We start from the raw sequence: 15,977 nt of genomic DNA, 5'->3' as shown, positions 1-15,977 counted from the left end.
TCTCTCTCCCCCCCCCCCTCTCCCCTCCCCTCTCTCCCCCCCTCTCTCTCTCCCCTCTTTTTCTCCACCTCCTCCCCTACATCCCCTCCCCCACCCTCCCTCCCCTAAACCCTCCTCTCCTCCACACCCCCATACCCCCTTCCCTCCACCCTCCCTCCCCCTCCCTGCTCCCCACCTCTCCCCATCCCCTCACCCCCCTCTCAGCACCCCCTCTCAGCACCCCCTCTCTCTCCCCCTCACTCTCACCCCCTCTCTCCTCCCCTCCCCTCCTTCTCTGCCCTCACCCACCCTCCCTCTTCTCCTCCCCTCCACCGCCCTCTCCCTCTTGCAACTCTCTCTCTGTCTCTGCCCCTTCTCTCTCTGCCCTCACTCTCTAACCCCGCCCCCCTCTCTAGATGTGACTGCGAGTTGGGGGCTATGCGTCAGTAGATAGGGTGGTTATGGGGTAAAAGGAGCAAATTAATAATATTAATATAATATAATATTAAGGGGGGTAATTAGCGTGAGTGCGGGGGGGGGGGGATAGTTAGTGTGTGTGACTCCGCCCCCACAACCGCACGTTGGGGGAACAGACCCAATGGGTCTGCACTTGGTCTAGTAAAATTATACAAGCTAGATGCAGGAAAAATGTTCCCAATGTTGGGCGAGTCCAAAACCACAGTCTTAGAATAAAGGGTAGGTCATTTAAGACTGAGGTGAGAAAAAACATTTTCACCCAGAGAGTTGTGAATTTATGGAATTCCCTGCCACAGAGGGCAGTGGAGGCCAAGTCACTGGATGGATTTAAGAGAGAGTTAGATAGAGCTCTAGGGGCTAGTGGAGTCAAGGGATATGGGGAGAAGGCAGGCAGGGGTTATTGATAGGGGACGATCAGCCATGACCACAATGAATGGCGGTGCTGGCTCGGGCCGAATGGCGTCGTCCTGCACCTATTTTCTATGTTTCTATGTTTCTATGGTTCTATGTTTCTAACCGTGTGTAGGAAGGAACTGCAGGTGCTGGTTTTTGCCGAAGATAGACACAACATGCTGAAGCAACTCCAGTACACACTGATTTCCCTACTAAACACCTCATATATTGGACCTGCCGCTCAGGGAAATAGTTTCTCATCATCGAATCCTTTACCACCTCTTCAGAAATTCAAAATAAATTTACAACCTATGGATTACATTTAAGAATCGGTCACTATTGTAAAGTCAGCAACGAGAAGTGATGAGAAAATGGAGATTATCATTGTAAATAAATATTTCTATTAGGGGCGGCACAGTGGTGCAGCACTGGAGTTGCTGTCGTACAACACCAGAGACCCAGGTTCAATCCTGCCTGGATGGAGTTTGTACGTTCTCCCTGCGATTGCGTGGGTTTTCTCCTGCTGCTCAGGACTCCTCCCACATTCCGCAGAAGTACATGTTTCTAGGTTCCGTCCCAAAACGTCGCCCATCCTTTTTCTCCAGAGATGCTGCCTGACCCACTGAGTTACTCCAGCACTTTGTGTCTATCTTCGGTACAAACCGGCACCTGCAGTTTCTTTCTGCAAAGGTTTCTCGGTTAATTGGCTTTGGTAAAATTGCAAATTGTCCCTAGTGTGTAGGGTTTAGCTCTTAAAGATAGCGGTGTCAGGGGATATGGGGAGAAGGCAAGAACGGGGTACTGATTGGGGATGATCAGCCATGATTTTATCATTTAAAAATAAATTGGATAGTTATATGGACGGGAAAGGAATGGAGGGTTATGGTCTGAGTGCAGGTAGATGGGACTAGGGGAGAATACGTGTTCGGCACGGACTAGAAGGGCTGAGATGGCCTGTTTCCGTGCTGTAATTGTTATATGGTTATATGTTATATGGTTATATGATCACATTGAATGGCGGTGCTGACTCGAAGGGCCGAATGGCCTACTCCTGCACCTGTTGTCTAATGTCTGTTGGTAGTGCTAGTGTACGGGGTGATCGCTGGTCGGTGCAGACTCAGTGGGGCGAAGGACCTGTTTCCGCACTGTGTCTCTGAGATCTAAATCGGTCACTATCATAATTTCAGCATTGAGAAGTAATCGGAAAGTGGGGAGGATAAGGAGATTATCATTACAAATAAATATTTTTTTAAATAAATCCGGCAATTATTCCTAATGGACACATCTTAGAATGTAAGCCCAGATTCCATCATAGCAGTGAGGAATGAAAAGTCTAGAAAATATTAAATTGTCCCGATGTATTCAGGAGCATTTAGCAAAAAACAGGGTCATTCATCATCGAAAAGACAGGGCACAGTAATGACAAATCAGAGTGGCTCACCTCTGCATCCTGAACACTGGATAAAAAAAAGGATGAGATCCAGGAGGGCGGCATTTCTGTCTTGTTTATACTCTTCAATCCAGTCATCAACTACAGACTGCAAAGAGAGGAGGCAAACATCACACAATCGAATGTAGCGTCACACAAAAAAAGATACACACAACCCTGCAAACTAGAGAGAGGTTATTGGATTCTTCTCAATGATTTATGGGCGTAATCTCCATGTGTAATCCAGAGTAACTCTTCACAACGCCAACTTTTCGTCACACGCAGTAGTACCCACTAAAGGAGGTCGTAGGGGACTCGGCTTGTACTCGCTAGAATTTAGAAGATTGAGGGGGGGATCTTATAGAAACGTACAAAATTCTTAAGGGGTTGGACAGGCTAGATGCAGGAAGATTGTTCCCGATGTTGGGGAAGTCCAGAGCAATGGGTCACAGTTTAAGGATAAGGGGGAAATCTTTTAGGACCGAGAAGAGAAAAAAAAATTCACACAGAGAGTGGTGAATCTGTGGAATTCTCTGCCACAGAAGGTAGTTGAGGCCAGCTCATTGGCTGTATTTAAGAGGGAGTTAGATGTGGCCCTTGTGGCTAAAGGGATCAGGGGGTATGGAGAGAAGGCAGGTACAGGAAACTGAGTTGGATGATCAGCCATGATCATATTGAATGGCGGTGCAGGCTCGAGTGGCCGAATGGCCTACTGCTGCACCTATTTTCTATGTTTCTATGTTATTTTGGACGAGAATTATAGAAACCCGAGGCACAGAAACGGGCCTTTCCAGCCCACTTCAAGAAGTGCTAATATCATCTGCCCAGAGTAACTCCGCATCCTTCAAGTCCTTTCCTAGTCGAGTGACTATGTGAAGTTAGAGAAATCAATATTCATACCACTAGGTTGTAAGCAGATCATTGAAGTTTCATAGAGTCATAGAGTCACAGAGTGATACACCGTGGGAATAGGCCCTTCACCCCAACCTGCCCACACCGGCCATCATGTCCCAGCTACACTAGTCCCACCTGCTTGCGTTTGGCCCATATCCTTCCAAACCATGTGCCTGTCTAACTGTTTCTTAAACGTTGGGATGGTCCCTGCCTCAACGACCTCCTCTGGCAGCTTGTTCCAACATCATCCTGCCAGTTACCTGCATCGCGCTCTTGCCCATCCTGACCACCTCAAACAGTGTGACGGCCTCAACCTCATCTTGCTGTTGGTGTCCATTTGATCGAATCTTGCGACGACTTCTTGTGGTTGATGATCTCCGCCGGCTTTTCTCAGGCTGGTCCCTCCGTCTCTTCCATGACTGGAAACGGCAGGAAAAAGATTGTGTTAAAACCCAACTTCCAAATCTAATCGTTCAAAAGGTAACTGCAGATGCTGGAATATCGAAGGTACACAAAATTGCTGGGGAAACTCAGCGGGTGCAGCAGCATCTATGGAGCGAAGGAAATAGGCGACGTTTCGGGCCGAAACCCATAAGGAAATAGGCGACGTTTCGGGCCGAAACCCAAAGGGTTTCGGCCCGAAACGTCGCCTATTTCCTTCGCTCCATAGATGCTGCTGCACCCGCTGAGTTTCCCAGCAATTTTGTGTACCTTCCAAATCTAATTTGCAGGTGGCAGTGAACGAAAGGCTGTTAACACTTGTCCAAAGCTCTGGGATCCCAAATACTTGACTTGGCATTATTTTTTCATAACAAATTAAATAATGTTTAACTAAGAATAAACTCCAATCCTGCATCTTTAGTTTAGGTTAGTTTAGACATACAGCGCGGAAACAGGCCCTTCGGCCCACCGAGTCCACACCGACCAACGATCCCCGCACATTAACATTATCCTAAGCACACTAGGGACAATTTACATTCATACCAAGTCAATTAACATACAAACCTGTATGTCTCTGGTGTGTGGGAGGAAACCGAAGATCTCGGGGAAAACCCACACAGACTCCATCTCTGTGGCATGGTGGAGCAGCAGTAGAGTTGCTGCCTTACAGCACCAGAGACAGGGGATCGATCCTGACTACGGGTGCTGTCTGTATGGAGTTTGTATGGCGTATGTATCGACCTGCGTGGGTTTTCTCTGGGATCCTCAGTTTCTTCCCACCCTCTTAAGACGTACAGGTTAGTAGGTTAATTGGCTTGGTATAATTGTAAATTGTCCCTAGTGTGTGTGGGGCAGTGTTAATGTGCGGGGGTCGCTGGTCGGCATGGACTTAGTGGGCCAAAGGGCCTGTTTCCGCACTGTATCTCTAAACCAAACAAAACTAAACATATTTCCACTATAGTAACACTTGTACTGAACTGTATACGAACATGAATTTCACTGTCCTTCAGTACATGTGACAATGCATTGAACCATTGAACAAGTGAACCTGGAGCTTGTGTGACTGGAGTGACCAGTTGTGGAGTGAGAGCGGAGAATGCCTGGTACTCACAGCAGTGGTGCTTTGACTTCTCCTCCTCTGATTCTCCAGGTCGTTGTCAGACTCAGGGTGACTTTCATTCTCCCTGCAACAAACATAAAACACATCAAATCTCAGAGGTCATACAGAGTCTTACAGCGTGGAACGAGGCCCTTCGGCCTAACTTGCCCACACTGGCCAACATGTCCCATCTCCATTAGTCCCACCTGCCTGCATTTGGCCCATATCCATCTAAACCTGTCCTATCCATGTCGTGTGCGGACGTGAAGCCGAAACAAAGAAGTGGAAGCCAAATAACCGAATGGAAACAAAACCGAAACGCCAACTAACCGAAAGGGTGGGACGTCTAAATGCAAACTAACCGATAGGGCGGGACGCCTAAAAGCCAACTAACCAAAAGGCTGCGTCGCCTAAAAGCAAACTCACCAAATGGCCGCTCTGCCGAAACGCCACCTACCCGAAAAGCTGCGTCGCCTACAGGCCAACGAACCGAATGCCGCTCAACAGAAAAGTCAAATAACGGACAGGACGTTGCCGGGGGGGCGGGACTTGTCAGCGATTGGTTCAGACCCCCACGTCCATCACATCACTGTGGAGGGATGAGCATTGTCCCACAACTCCGCTCCACCCGATCCACAGCCCGCGGAGGGTGGCCTTGGGAGAGTGGGGGCTGTCCCGAGGGATGCGCACCTTCGGCCGCTTACAACTTAGTGCTTGGGTTCAGAATGCCCAGAAACTTATGGCTTGTGTGCCCTTTCTGTTAGTTTGCATTTAGGCGTCCCACCCTTTCCGTTAGTTGGCATTTCAGCTTTGTTTCCATTCGGTTATTTGGCGTTTCGGCTTTGTTTCCATTCGGTTATTTGGCCTCCACTTCTTTGCTTCGGCTTCTCGTCCGTCGGCGCCACGTCCGGGCACCATCCATGTACCTGTCTAAATATTTTTTTAAACATTACAAGTAATTGGTGTAATTGTTCACGTCATGGCGAACAAAACTTGAGGATTGCATTGCATGATGCTGTTGAAGGTTGGAGAATGGGGTTGAGAGGGAAAGACAGATCAGCCATGACTGAATGGCGGAATAGACTCGATGGGCTAATTAACCATATAATATAACCATATAACAATTACAGCACGGAAACATGCCATCTCGACCCTTCTAGTCCGTGCCGAACACGTATTCTCCCCTAGTCCCATATACCTGCGCTCAGACCATAACCCTCCATTCCTTTCCCGACCATATAACTATCCAATTTATTTTTAAATGATAAAAACGAACCTGCCTCCACCACCTTCCCTGGAAGCTCATTCCACACAGCCACCACTCTCTGAGTAAAGAAGTTCCCCCTCATGTTACCCCTAAACTTCTGTCCCTTAATTCTCAAGTCATGTCCCCTTGTTTGAATCTTCCCTACTCTCAGTGGGAAAAGCTTTTCCACATCAACTCTGTCTATCCCTCTCATCATTTTAAAGACCTCTATCAAGTCCCCCCTTAACCTTCTGCGCTCCAAAGAATAAAGCCCTAACTTGTTCAACCTTTCTCTGTAACTTAGTTGCTGAAACCCAGGCAACATTCTAGTAAATCTCCTCTGTACTCTCTCTATTTTGTTGACATCCTTCCTATAATTAGGCGACCAAAATTGTACACCATGCTCCAGATTTGGTCTCACCAATGCCTTGTACAATTTTAACATTACATCCCAACTTCTATACTCAATGCTCTGATTTATAAAGGCCAGTACACCAAAAGCTTTCTTTACCACCCTATCTACATGAGATTCCACTTTCAGGGAACTGTGCAGTTATTCCCAGATCCCTCTGTTCACCTGCATTCTTCAATTCCCTACCATTCTGCTCCTATGACATGTCAAAATTTAGGTTGGGGGGGTGGAGAAGCCATAATCCAACCATTATATTCTGCCTGGCTGTGTTTATAATTAGACTAAACAAAATTAATTACATTCTGTTAATCTGCAATGATAGATTCAGGCGTTTTTGAAAATATGAATTCTATTTTGAAGAAGAATATAGACACAGCAGAGATAAAGTTTCCCAATTTTGGTTGGGGAGTGGAGAACCATGATCTATCCAATATATTCTGGCTGACAGTCCCTATAATAAGACTTAGTCAGCCAAATTAACTCAATTCTGTTCACCTTCAGTTATACATTCAGGTGTTTTAGCTTAGTTTAGTTTAGTTTAGTTTAGAGACACAGCTTGGAGACAAATCCCTTCAGTCCACCGTGTCTGCGATGACCAGCGATCACCCATATTCTAGTTCTATCTTTACCCAATTTACCCAAGCCACAATTTAATCTACACACCTGCATGTCTTTGGAATGTGGGAGGAACCTCATGTAAGTAAGTAAGTAAGTAAGTAAGTAAATTTTATTTATATAGCAATTTAAATCAACTTGCGTTGAAACCGAAGTGCTTAGAAGAAATAATTCAGTTTCCGTACATGCTCTCCCGTTCCCATGTGGTCACAGGGAGAGCAAAATAGATCCCTGCAAACAGCAGCCGTGGTCAGGATCAAACCCGGGTCCCTGGCGCTGAAAGGCAGCAACTCTACCGCTGCGCCATTATGCCGCCCTAAAGATTGGAGATAGGAATTCTGTTTGAAGAAGAATATTTGATTAGTACGGGTGTCAGGGGTTATGGGGAGAAGGCAGGAGAATGGGGTTGAGAGGGAAAGATAGATCAACCATGGTTGAATGGCGGAGTAGACTAGATGGGGCGACTGGCCTAATTCTGCTCTTAGAACATATGAGCTTTTAACACGATGGGGATGAAGCTGACATTAGACAGCCAGGCTCCAATTAGGATGTGATATGTGAGGGATGTGCCAGCAACAAGGGCCACAGCCACTCCCGTCTCTGCTTTAATTTCTATTCCCTTCTTACTCTGGAACTGCTGATGGATTTCCTTCCCTGCCAACCTTTTCCAAACGTTAAGAGGAAGAAAAGGGGCTGGTTCCCAACTCACTTCCTTTCCATTAGCCTTCCTTTCTGCCATTTGCCACCATCGCTGCTCTGTGTGGTAACTAATGCTGCAAAGTCACCCGACAGAGATGACCACAGTTGTTGCCTCCACCCGCTGCAGTTTGTTGCAATATCCGGTGCTGTCTTCGACAAATGTTACGGTCCCTTCAACATGAACTCCGTGAGGGCATCACTGTTCAGGCTGCAGGCCCTGTCCCACATACGTGTCCTTGGCACGCAAATTACGCGACCTCATCGTCCGTTGAGGCGTACGGGCATCGTGTGGCCTCGCGGGGCCGGTCCCACTGAGAAGCGCGGAGGGGTATGTAGTTGTGCGCGATATCGCGCGGCCCTCCGAACTTTTGTAGCGAATTAAATCTTCACGCGCCACCGGCCTGTCGCGTAACTGACGGCCAAGGTGGGACAGGCCCAAGACCCTGGCACGACGCAACGTCTCACCTCCAACAGCAGCAGAAGCAGACAAACGATCGCCGAGCTCAGCCTGGGGCTCACGGCCGTTGCGGTCCGGATCCGCCCCCACTTCTACTCCCAGAGCGGGGCCAAGAAAATTGAAGTTAGGCACAAAATGCTGGAGTAACTCAGCGGGACAGGCAGCATCTCTGGAGAGAAGGAGCGGCTGACCTTTCGGGTCGAGACCCTTCTTCTTCCCTCCACAGATGCTGCCTGACTCCACTGAGTTCCTCCAGTGCTTTGTGCTTTAATCAAGGACCGAGTAGTTGTGAGTTTGACTGTGTGCTGATCCTTTTGCAGCCTACGCAAACCAAAAATAAATCGGGTGAACCCTTCTAAGATACAATCAAACAGGCCCTTACTTTTGGCCAGAATCTCTGCCGGGCATCTCCGCGTCTGCTATCATCGCTGTTCCAAAGTTCAGCCACAATTCTAACGGGGCGACCCACTTGCATCGACAGCCATCTTATAGCTTCCTCCTGCAGCACCTTCTCGAGCCGAGCAGCAGGTTTCCCCACTCTCACGTTGTGTTGCAGAGCTGTAGAAACACAAGGAAAGCACCACAGGGCTCAGTGTGTGAATTAGAGTCATAGAGTCGTAGCCCTTTAGCCCAACTTGCCCACACTGGCCAACATGCCCCAGCTACACTACCCCCACCTGCCTGCGCTTGATCCATATCCCTCCAAACCTGTCCGATTCATGTACCTGTCTAACTGTTTCTTAAATGTTGGGATAGTCCCAGCCTCCACTACCTCATCTGGCTGCCTGTTCCATACACCCACCCCCTGTGTGAAAAAGTTGCCCCTCAGATTCCTATTAAATCTTTTCCCCTTCAAGTCAAGTCAAGTCAAGTCTATTCGTCACATACACATACGAGATGTGCAGTGAAATGAAAAGTGGCAATGCTCGCGGACTTTGTGCAAAACGACAAACAAACTATAAACACACTCATAAACACACACATATTCTTTTACATATTAAATATTGGAAGGAAAAACGTTCAGTAAAGTTAGTCCCTGGTGAGATTTACAGTCCGAATGGCCTCTGGGAAGAAACTCCTTCTCAACCTCTCCGTTCTCACAGCATGGCAACGCAGGCGTTTGCCTGACCGTAGCAGCTGCAACAGTTCGTTGCAGGGGTGGAAGGGGTCTCCCATGATTTTATTGGCCCTGGAGTTGCACCTCCTGTTGTATAGTTCCTGCAGGGGGGCGAGTGAAGTTCCCATAGTGCATTCGGCCGGACGCACTAGTCTCTGTAGAGCCTTCTTGTCCTGGGCAGAGCAATTCCCAAAGCAGATGGTAATGTTACCAGACAAGATGCTTTCCACAGCCGCTGCGTAGAAGCACTGGAGGATCCTCGGAGACACTCTGAATTTCCTCAATTGCCTGAGGTGGTAAAGGCGCTGCCTTGCCTTACTCACGAGTGCTGCGGCGTGTGATGTCCATGTCATATCCTCAGAGATGTGGACCTTGAACCTATGTCCTCTTCACCTTGAACCTATGTCCTCTGGTCCTCGATTCCCCTACTCTGGGCAAGAGACTTTGTGGATCTAAATTCACTTCTGTATTGAGGTGGAGACCAGCGTTAGAAAACAATGATAGACACAACATGCTGGAGTAACTCAGCGGGGCAGGCAGCATCTCTGGATGGAAGGAATGGGTGATGTTTCAGGTCTGGACGCTTCCTCCAAACAATGCAGACTTCAAATATCCAAACTACACCAGAACCTGGCACCACACAGGGCAGTGATTCAATGTTGGTCAGTGTGGACAAGATGGGCCGAAGGGCCAATTTCCACGTTGCATGACTCTACAACCTGGGTTGGAATCAAGGTAAATTAAAAAATATGTGTATTTAAAGAGCAATTTTCAAGGTCACTGTCACCTTGATACTTTTTTAAATTGTTTTTTGGGTGGCGAGGCACTAGATGAGCTGCTGCATCACAGTGCCAGAGACCTAGATTCAATCCTAGCCTTGGGTGCTCTTTTGTGGAGTTTGCATGTTCTCCCTATCATTGCATTAGTTTCTTCTGGGTGCTCTTGTTTCTTCCCACGTCCCAAAGACATGTTGGTTAGTTAGTTAATTGGCCTCTGCAAATTGAGTTGTGGAATCACCTCGAGTGTGGAGGTGAGTGGTAGATGGCAAGTAGGAAAGAATAAAGAATGGGGTTAGGTGGGATTAAGGTGTAAATGGGTGTGTGACGGTCAAGTCAAGTTTATTCGTCACATACACACACGAGATGTGCAGTGAAATGAAAAATGGCAATGCTCGCGGCTCGTGCAAAAAACAAACAAACAAACAAACAAACAAACGGCAAACAGAATGAAACAGAATCACATATTCTTTTACATATTACATATTGTGGGCGGAAGGAAAAAGGGGAAAAAAACAGCAATTTAAAAAAAGCAGTAGAGTGGTTCAGTAAAGTTAGTCCCTGGTGAGATAGGAGTTGTCTTGGGGATCAGGGGGTATGGAGAGAAGGCAGGTACAGGATACTGAGTTGGATGATCAGCCATGATCATATCGAATGGCGGTGCAGGCTTGGGCCGAATGGCCTACTCCTGCACCTAGTTTCTATGTTTCTATGTTGCCCCTAAACTTCTGTCCCTTAATTCTCAAATCATGTCCTCGTGTTTGAATCTTCCCTACTCTCAATGGAAAAAGCTTATCCACGTCAACTCTGTCTATCCCTCTCATCATTTTAAAGACCTCTATCAAGTCCCCCCATAACCTTCTGCGTGGGGAATGCTTCCGCTGTGTGGGGGATGTTTATGTTTAGGAGTAGGCCATTCGGCCCTTCGAGCCTGCACCGCCATTCAATATGATCATGGCTGATCATCCAACTCAGTATCCTGTACCTGACTTCTCTCCATACCCCCTGATCCCTTTAGCCACAAGGGCCACATCTAACTCTCTCTTAAATATAGCCAATGAACTGGCCTCAACTACCTTCTGTGGCAGAGAATTCCACAGATTCACCACTCTCTGTGTGAAAAATGTTTTTCCCATCTCGGTACTAAAAGATTTCCCCCTTATCCTTAAGCTGTGACCCCTTGTTCTGGACTTCCCCAACATCGGGAACAATCTTCCTGCATCTAGCCTGTCCAACCCCTTAAGAATTTTGTAAGTTTCTATAAGATAATGCACAGGCAGATAAGAGATGATCTTGGTATCATGTCCAGCACTGACATTGTGGGCCAAAGACCTGTTCTTGTGCTGCACTGCACTATGGTCTAAATTGCCTTCTTCCCATAATCTTTGACGCCCTTCCTAATCAAGAAACGATCTATCAATCTCGGTCTTTAAAGTATAATGACTTGGCCTCCAGGGCCGACTGTCACAATGAATTCCACATATTCACCACCCTCTGGCTACAGAAATTCCTCCTCGTTTTGAAGGTACGTCCTTTTATTCTGAAGCTGTGCCCTCAGGTCCTAGACTCTCCCACTGGTGGAACCATCCTTTCCACGTCCAACACGAAAGACTGCAACTCTGACGGTGCAACCCTCCCTCCAGATTGTTGGTATCAAATCTTAGAACTGAAGTCACAGAGTCTTAGAGGGGCGGAAGATTGCAACCTTCCCTGTTTCGACGAATGCAATCAACCTGGCGTTCACAATCAAATAGAACAAGTAGTCCTACAACTATAGGCAGTGCACGCCATACGCAAGGAGAAGAAGAAGTCTTAGAGGCATACAGCATGGAAACGGACCCATCGGCCCAACTTGTCCATAAGGACAATGATGCCCCATCTCAGCTTGTCCCATTTCCCCGCTTTTAGCCCATATATCCTAAACATTTCCTATCCATGTATCGGTCCAGGCATCTTTTCAATGCTGGAGATAGACACAAAATGCCGGAGTAACTCAGTGGGTCAGGCAGCATCTCTGGAAAAAAAGGAAAAGGCGGCATTTCGGGTCGAGACCCTTCCGCAGGCCCAGACTTTTAAATGCTGTTGACTTGAGTTTAGTTGAGTTGAGTTTAGTTTATTGACATGTGTAACGAGGTACAGTGAAAAGCTTTTTGTTGCGTGCTAACCAGTCAGCGGAAAGACAATACATGGTTACAGTCCAGTCATCCACAGTGTACACATACATGATAAAGGCAATAGGGTGCGAGATTGCAACATTCACGTGGTCCGCCCTGTTTCGAGGATTGCAATCAACCCAGCGGGCACAATAAAATAGAACAACTTTAAAATAGAACTAGAAAGTCGTCCTACAACTTTAGGCTGTGCACGCCATACGTGAGAAGAAGAGATAAAGGCAATAATGTGAATAATATGTTATAGTACCTGCCTCAATACCTCCTCGGGAGAGAAGACTCAGGAACCCAAGGAGTGGGACATAAACCCACAGGTTGCTGGGTCAGAGATACCAATTGAGCCACACGTATAAGAGATAACGCCACAGAAAGCAGGGAGGTCATTTTCTACTGCTATCGAAAGATGGGGCCGGTCATTCCCTGCAACACTTCTACAAAATGGGAAAATTATCCACAACACAGCGTTTTATTGCAACAAGGTATACAGTCTGAGAAATATAATAATTCTATCTGCATACCTCAACATGAAATCTAAAAGCAGTCAACTGATAATCCTCAGCTCTATGCACTGTCACAGGTGGATTTATGTGGTGAGAGGCAGGCTGCCTTCTTGCTTATTTCCAGAACGAGACAAACTTTAATATTTTTACAGGACTGCAGGCCCACCATTTATTGTGGCATTTTTCAACACGATAATTTCATCCAATTGCAGATATCCAAGGGCCAGGGTTTTCGCTCCCCGCCACCGAGAGATGCCTACACAGCTAATGCATATGTATCTATGCAAGTGGAGCTGTACATACATCAGTTACACCAAGACAGCTGTCAGCAGAGGAGCGTAAAGCATTCTTTCTTTGAAATTCAGGCAATGCGGTTACAATCACTAGAATTAGAGAGTGAAAAATGGTACAATAACGGGAGAGGTTTTGTGCATATGAAATTTTATGTTGATAGATGAACGGTAGGAAATGGGACTTTCCACTGAGGGGAACTAATCTCGGATCGCGGGTTAGTGATTTGTAGCTCAACACTTTGAAACAATTTCTTCCAACCGTTTAATAAAAGGGGATGTTTAGCAACACCTTGTACAGCAAGCCCCAGCTAGATCAACACCCACACGATCAAAGAGAGAAGCACAAAAAGCAGGCAGTGCAAAATGATCGGCTTTTAAGGAAGTAATATGCGTTAACATTTAGCTCGATGCGATGTGATGGCAGGTTGGGTTGTTCAGCCTCTTCAGCATAATTCTGACGTGCAATTAGACCATGGTTAGTTCATGCTTTATCAGAACCCACGTGCTTTGTTCTATCTCCTCAAATCGAACAAGAGGTCTGGGCAGTCCATGCCTTCAAATCTGATTATAATTATACCAGCTTTACCTCCCATGCATTTGCACAGCTAGTTTTATGATGCATTTGTCAGGTTAATGTTATCCTTGGAAGTTAACAGACAAATGTCGGGAAATACGAATATTGGACACTGATTGCCCGATTCACATTATCTTTGTGTTTGAGTTTAGTTTATTGTCACGTGTACCGAGGTACAGTGAAAAGCTTTTGCTGCGTGCTAACCAGTCAGCGGAAAGACAACACATGATTACAATTGAGCCGTCCACAGTGTACAGACACATGATAAAGGGAATAACGTGAATAAGGTTTAGTGCAAGATAAAGCTAGTAACGTCCGATCAAAGATAGTCCGAGGGTCACCAAAGAGGTAGATAGTAGTTCAGGACTGCTCTCTAGTTGTTGATAGGATGGTGCAGTGGCCGGATAATCGCTGTGAAGAAACTGTCCCTGAATCTGGAGGTGTGCATTCTCTCACTTCTATACGTATTTCCAGAGGGGAGAAGGAGTGGCCAGGGTGCGACTCGTCCTTGAGTCAAGGGTGAAGGGTGACTGAAGGGGGAGAGCCGCTGAGCCGCCAGGATCGCGGTCTGGAGGGGAGAACTGCAGACGAACGCAAGACCCGGCGAACCGTGGTCTGGAGGAGAAATATACCGAGTCGACCCGTGCTCGTTCCCTGCGGCCGAACGCAAGGTGGACCGCGGCAGAACGTAAGGTGGACCGCGGCAGACAGGGGGGATGTCGCCGAGCCGCCCCCAACTCGTCCCCCAATGACCATGTGTAGGGAACTGCAGATGCTGATTTTAACCGAAGATAGACACAAAAAAGCTGGAGAAACTCAGCAGGTCAGGCAGCATCTCTGAAGAAAAGGAGTAGGTGACGTTTCAGGTCGAGTCCCTTCTTCAGATTGCAGAACCAGCCAATTTCCCTCAACTAACACTCTCCTCCTCCTACTAACAATGTCTCCTTCAGTTCCTCCCACTTCCCCAGTCTGAACAAGGGTCTCGACCCGAAATGTCACCTATTCCTTTTCTCCAGAGTTTCTATCTGACCAATTGAGTTGCTCCAGCTATTTGTGTCTATCACCGGGAGGATCAAGGCAGGTAGGAGAGGAAACCAGGGTCTGGACTACCGCTCCCTCAAGGTCGGCTACGGGAGGTGCCCCCAGGGCACAAAGGTGGACGGGCGAGGAGAGGGATGTCGCGTCCAAGGAAGGCGATGCCTGGAGGCCTGCAGCAGCCTGGAGCTGGCTTGGAACGGGCACCGCTCATAAGAACTAGAACGCAGAATGGAGTTTGAAAATGGCGTCAAAACATGGCGCCTCTTACATGCGGGCTCATTAGATTATTTTTGTAGTTTGCTAATCGAGGATGTGTTTGGGTTTGGCAATACTTTATTGGACTGCGTGTAAAAAAATAATTGAACCATTAGAGTTTTTATTTGGTACAGGAAGGAACTGCAGCGGCTGGTGTCAACCGAAGATAGACACAAAAAGCTGGAGTAACTCTGGGCAAGCAACATCTCTGGAGAGAAGGAATGGGTGACGTTTCGGGTCGAGACCCTTCTTTGAAGTGGTAGTTGAGACGCCATGGATAAGCACTAATAAAAAAAACAGATCAATTTTTATTTATTTTTTATTTTTTTATTCTTAGAATAAAGGGGAGGCTCTTAGAATAAAGGGGAGGCCTTTTAAGACTGAGGTGAGAAAAAAAAAGTTTTCACCCAGAGAGTTGTGAATTTGTGGAATTCCCTGCCACAGAGGGCAGTGGAGACCAAATCACCGGATGGATTTAAGAGAGAGTTAGATAGAGCTCTAGGGGCTAGTGGAATCAAGGGATATGGGGAGAAGGCAGGCACGGGTTAATTATTGGGGACGATCAGCCATGATCACAATGAATGGAGGTGCTGGCTTGAAGGGCCGAATGGCCTCCTCCTGCACCTATTTTCTATGTTTCTATGTTTCCAATTGCTATAACCTGCAAGTCTCATACTGACTAGAAAAATGGGATCATTTTTTTCATTCTTTTTCAGCCAAGGTAGATGGGCCTTCTTCCCTTCCATAAATATTTATTCTATAATTTGTTATAGTTCTACTATAATACGACATTGTCAGGAAGTATTCAAGGTAGGGCATTTTGTAAGGGTAGTATTTTTAGTTTAGTTTAGAGATACAGTGTGGAAACAGGCCCTTCAGCCCACCAAGTCCACGCCGACCAGTGATCACCCATACGCTAGTTCTAAGCTACACGCTCAGGACAATTTAAAGCCAATAATCCTACAAACCTGTACGTCTTTGGAGTGTGTGAGGAAACCCACACCATCACAGGAAGAATATACAAACTCCGTAAAGACAGCACCCTTAGTCAGGATCGAACCCAGGTCTCTGGCGCTGTAAGGCAGCAACTCTACGGGTGTGCCACTGTGTGG

At 47.0% G+C, this 15,977-nt stretch overlaps 1 protein-coding gene across 1 annotated transcript in view; it reads right to left on the bottom strand.

The window, feature by feature from the left end:
• Positions 1 to 15,977, bottom strand: part of LOC116974627 (cohesin subunit SA-2-like) — a 117,280-nt gene that overhangs the window by 84,035 nt on the left and 17,268 nt on the right. Inside the window, exons 2-5 of the mRNA XM_033023305.1 lie at positions 8,524 to 8,699; positions 4,725 to 4,797; positions 3,433 to 3,591; positions 2,291 to 2,387 (exon numbers count right to left, since the gene is read on the bottom strand). Of these exons, the coding sequence (XP_032879196.1) occupies positions 2,291 to 2,387; positions 3,433 to 3,591; positions 4,725 to 4,797; positions 8,524 to 8,567 (373 nt within the window). The 5' untranslated portion in view covers positions 8,568 to 8,699. The remainder of the gene's footprint in view (positions 1 to 2,290; positions 2,388 to 3,432; positions 3,592 to 4,724; positions 4,798 to 8,523; positions 8,700 to 15,977) is intronic.

The sequence above is a fragment of the Amblyraja radiata genome, chromosome 6, assembly GCF_010909765.2.
Source record: "Amblyraja radiata isolate CabotCenter1 chromosome 6, sAmbRad1.1.pri, whole genome shotgun sequence".
NCBI lineage: Eukaryota > Metazoa > Chordata > Chondrichthyes > Rajiformes > Rajidae > Amblyraja > Amblyraja radiata.
This window is presented reverse-complemented; position numbering and strand designations above follow the sequence as displayed.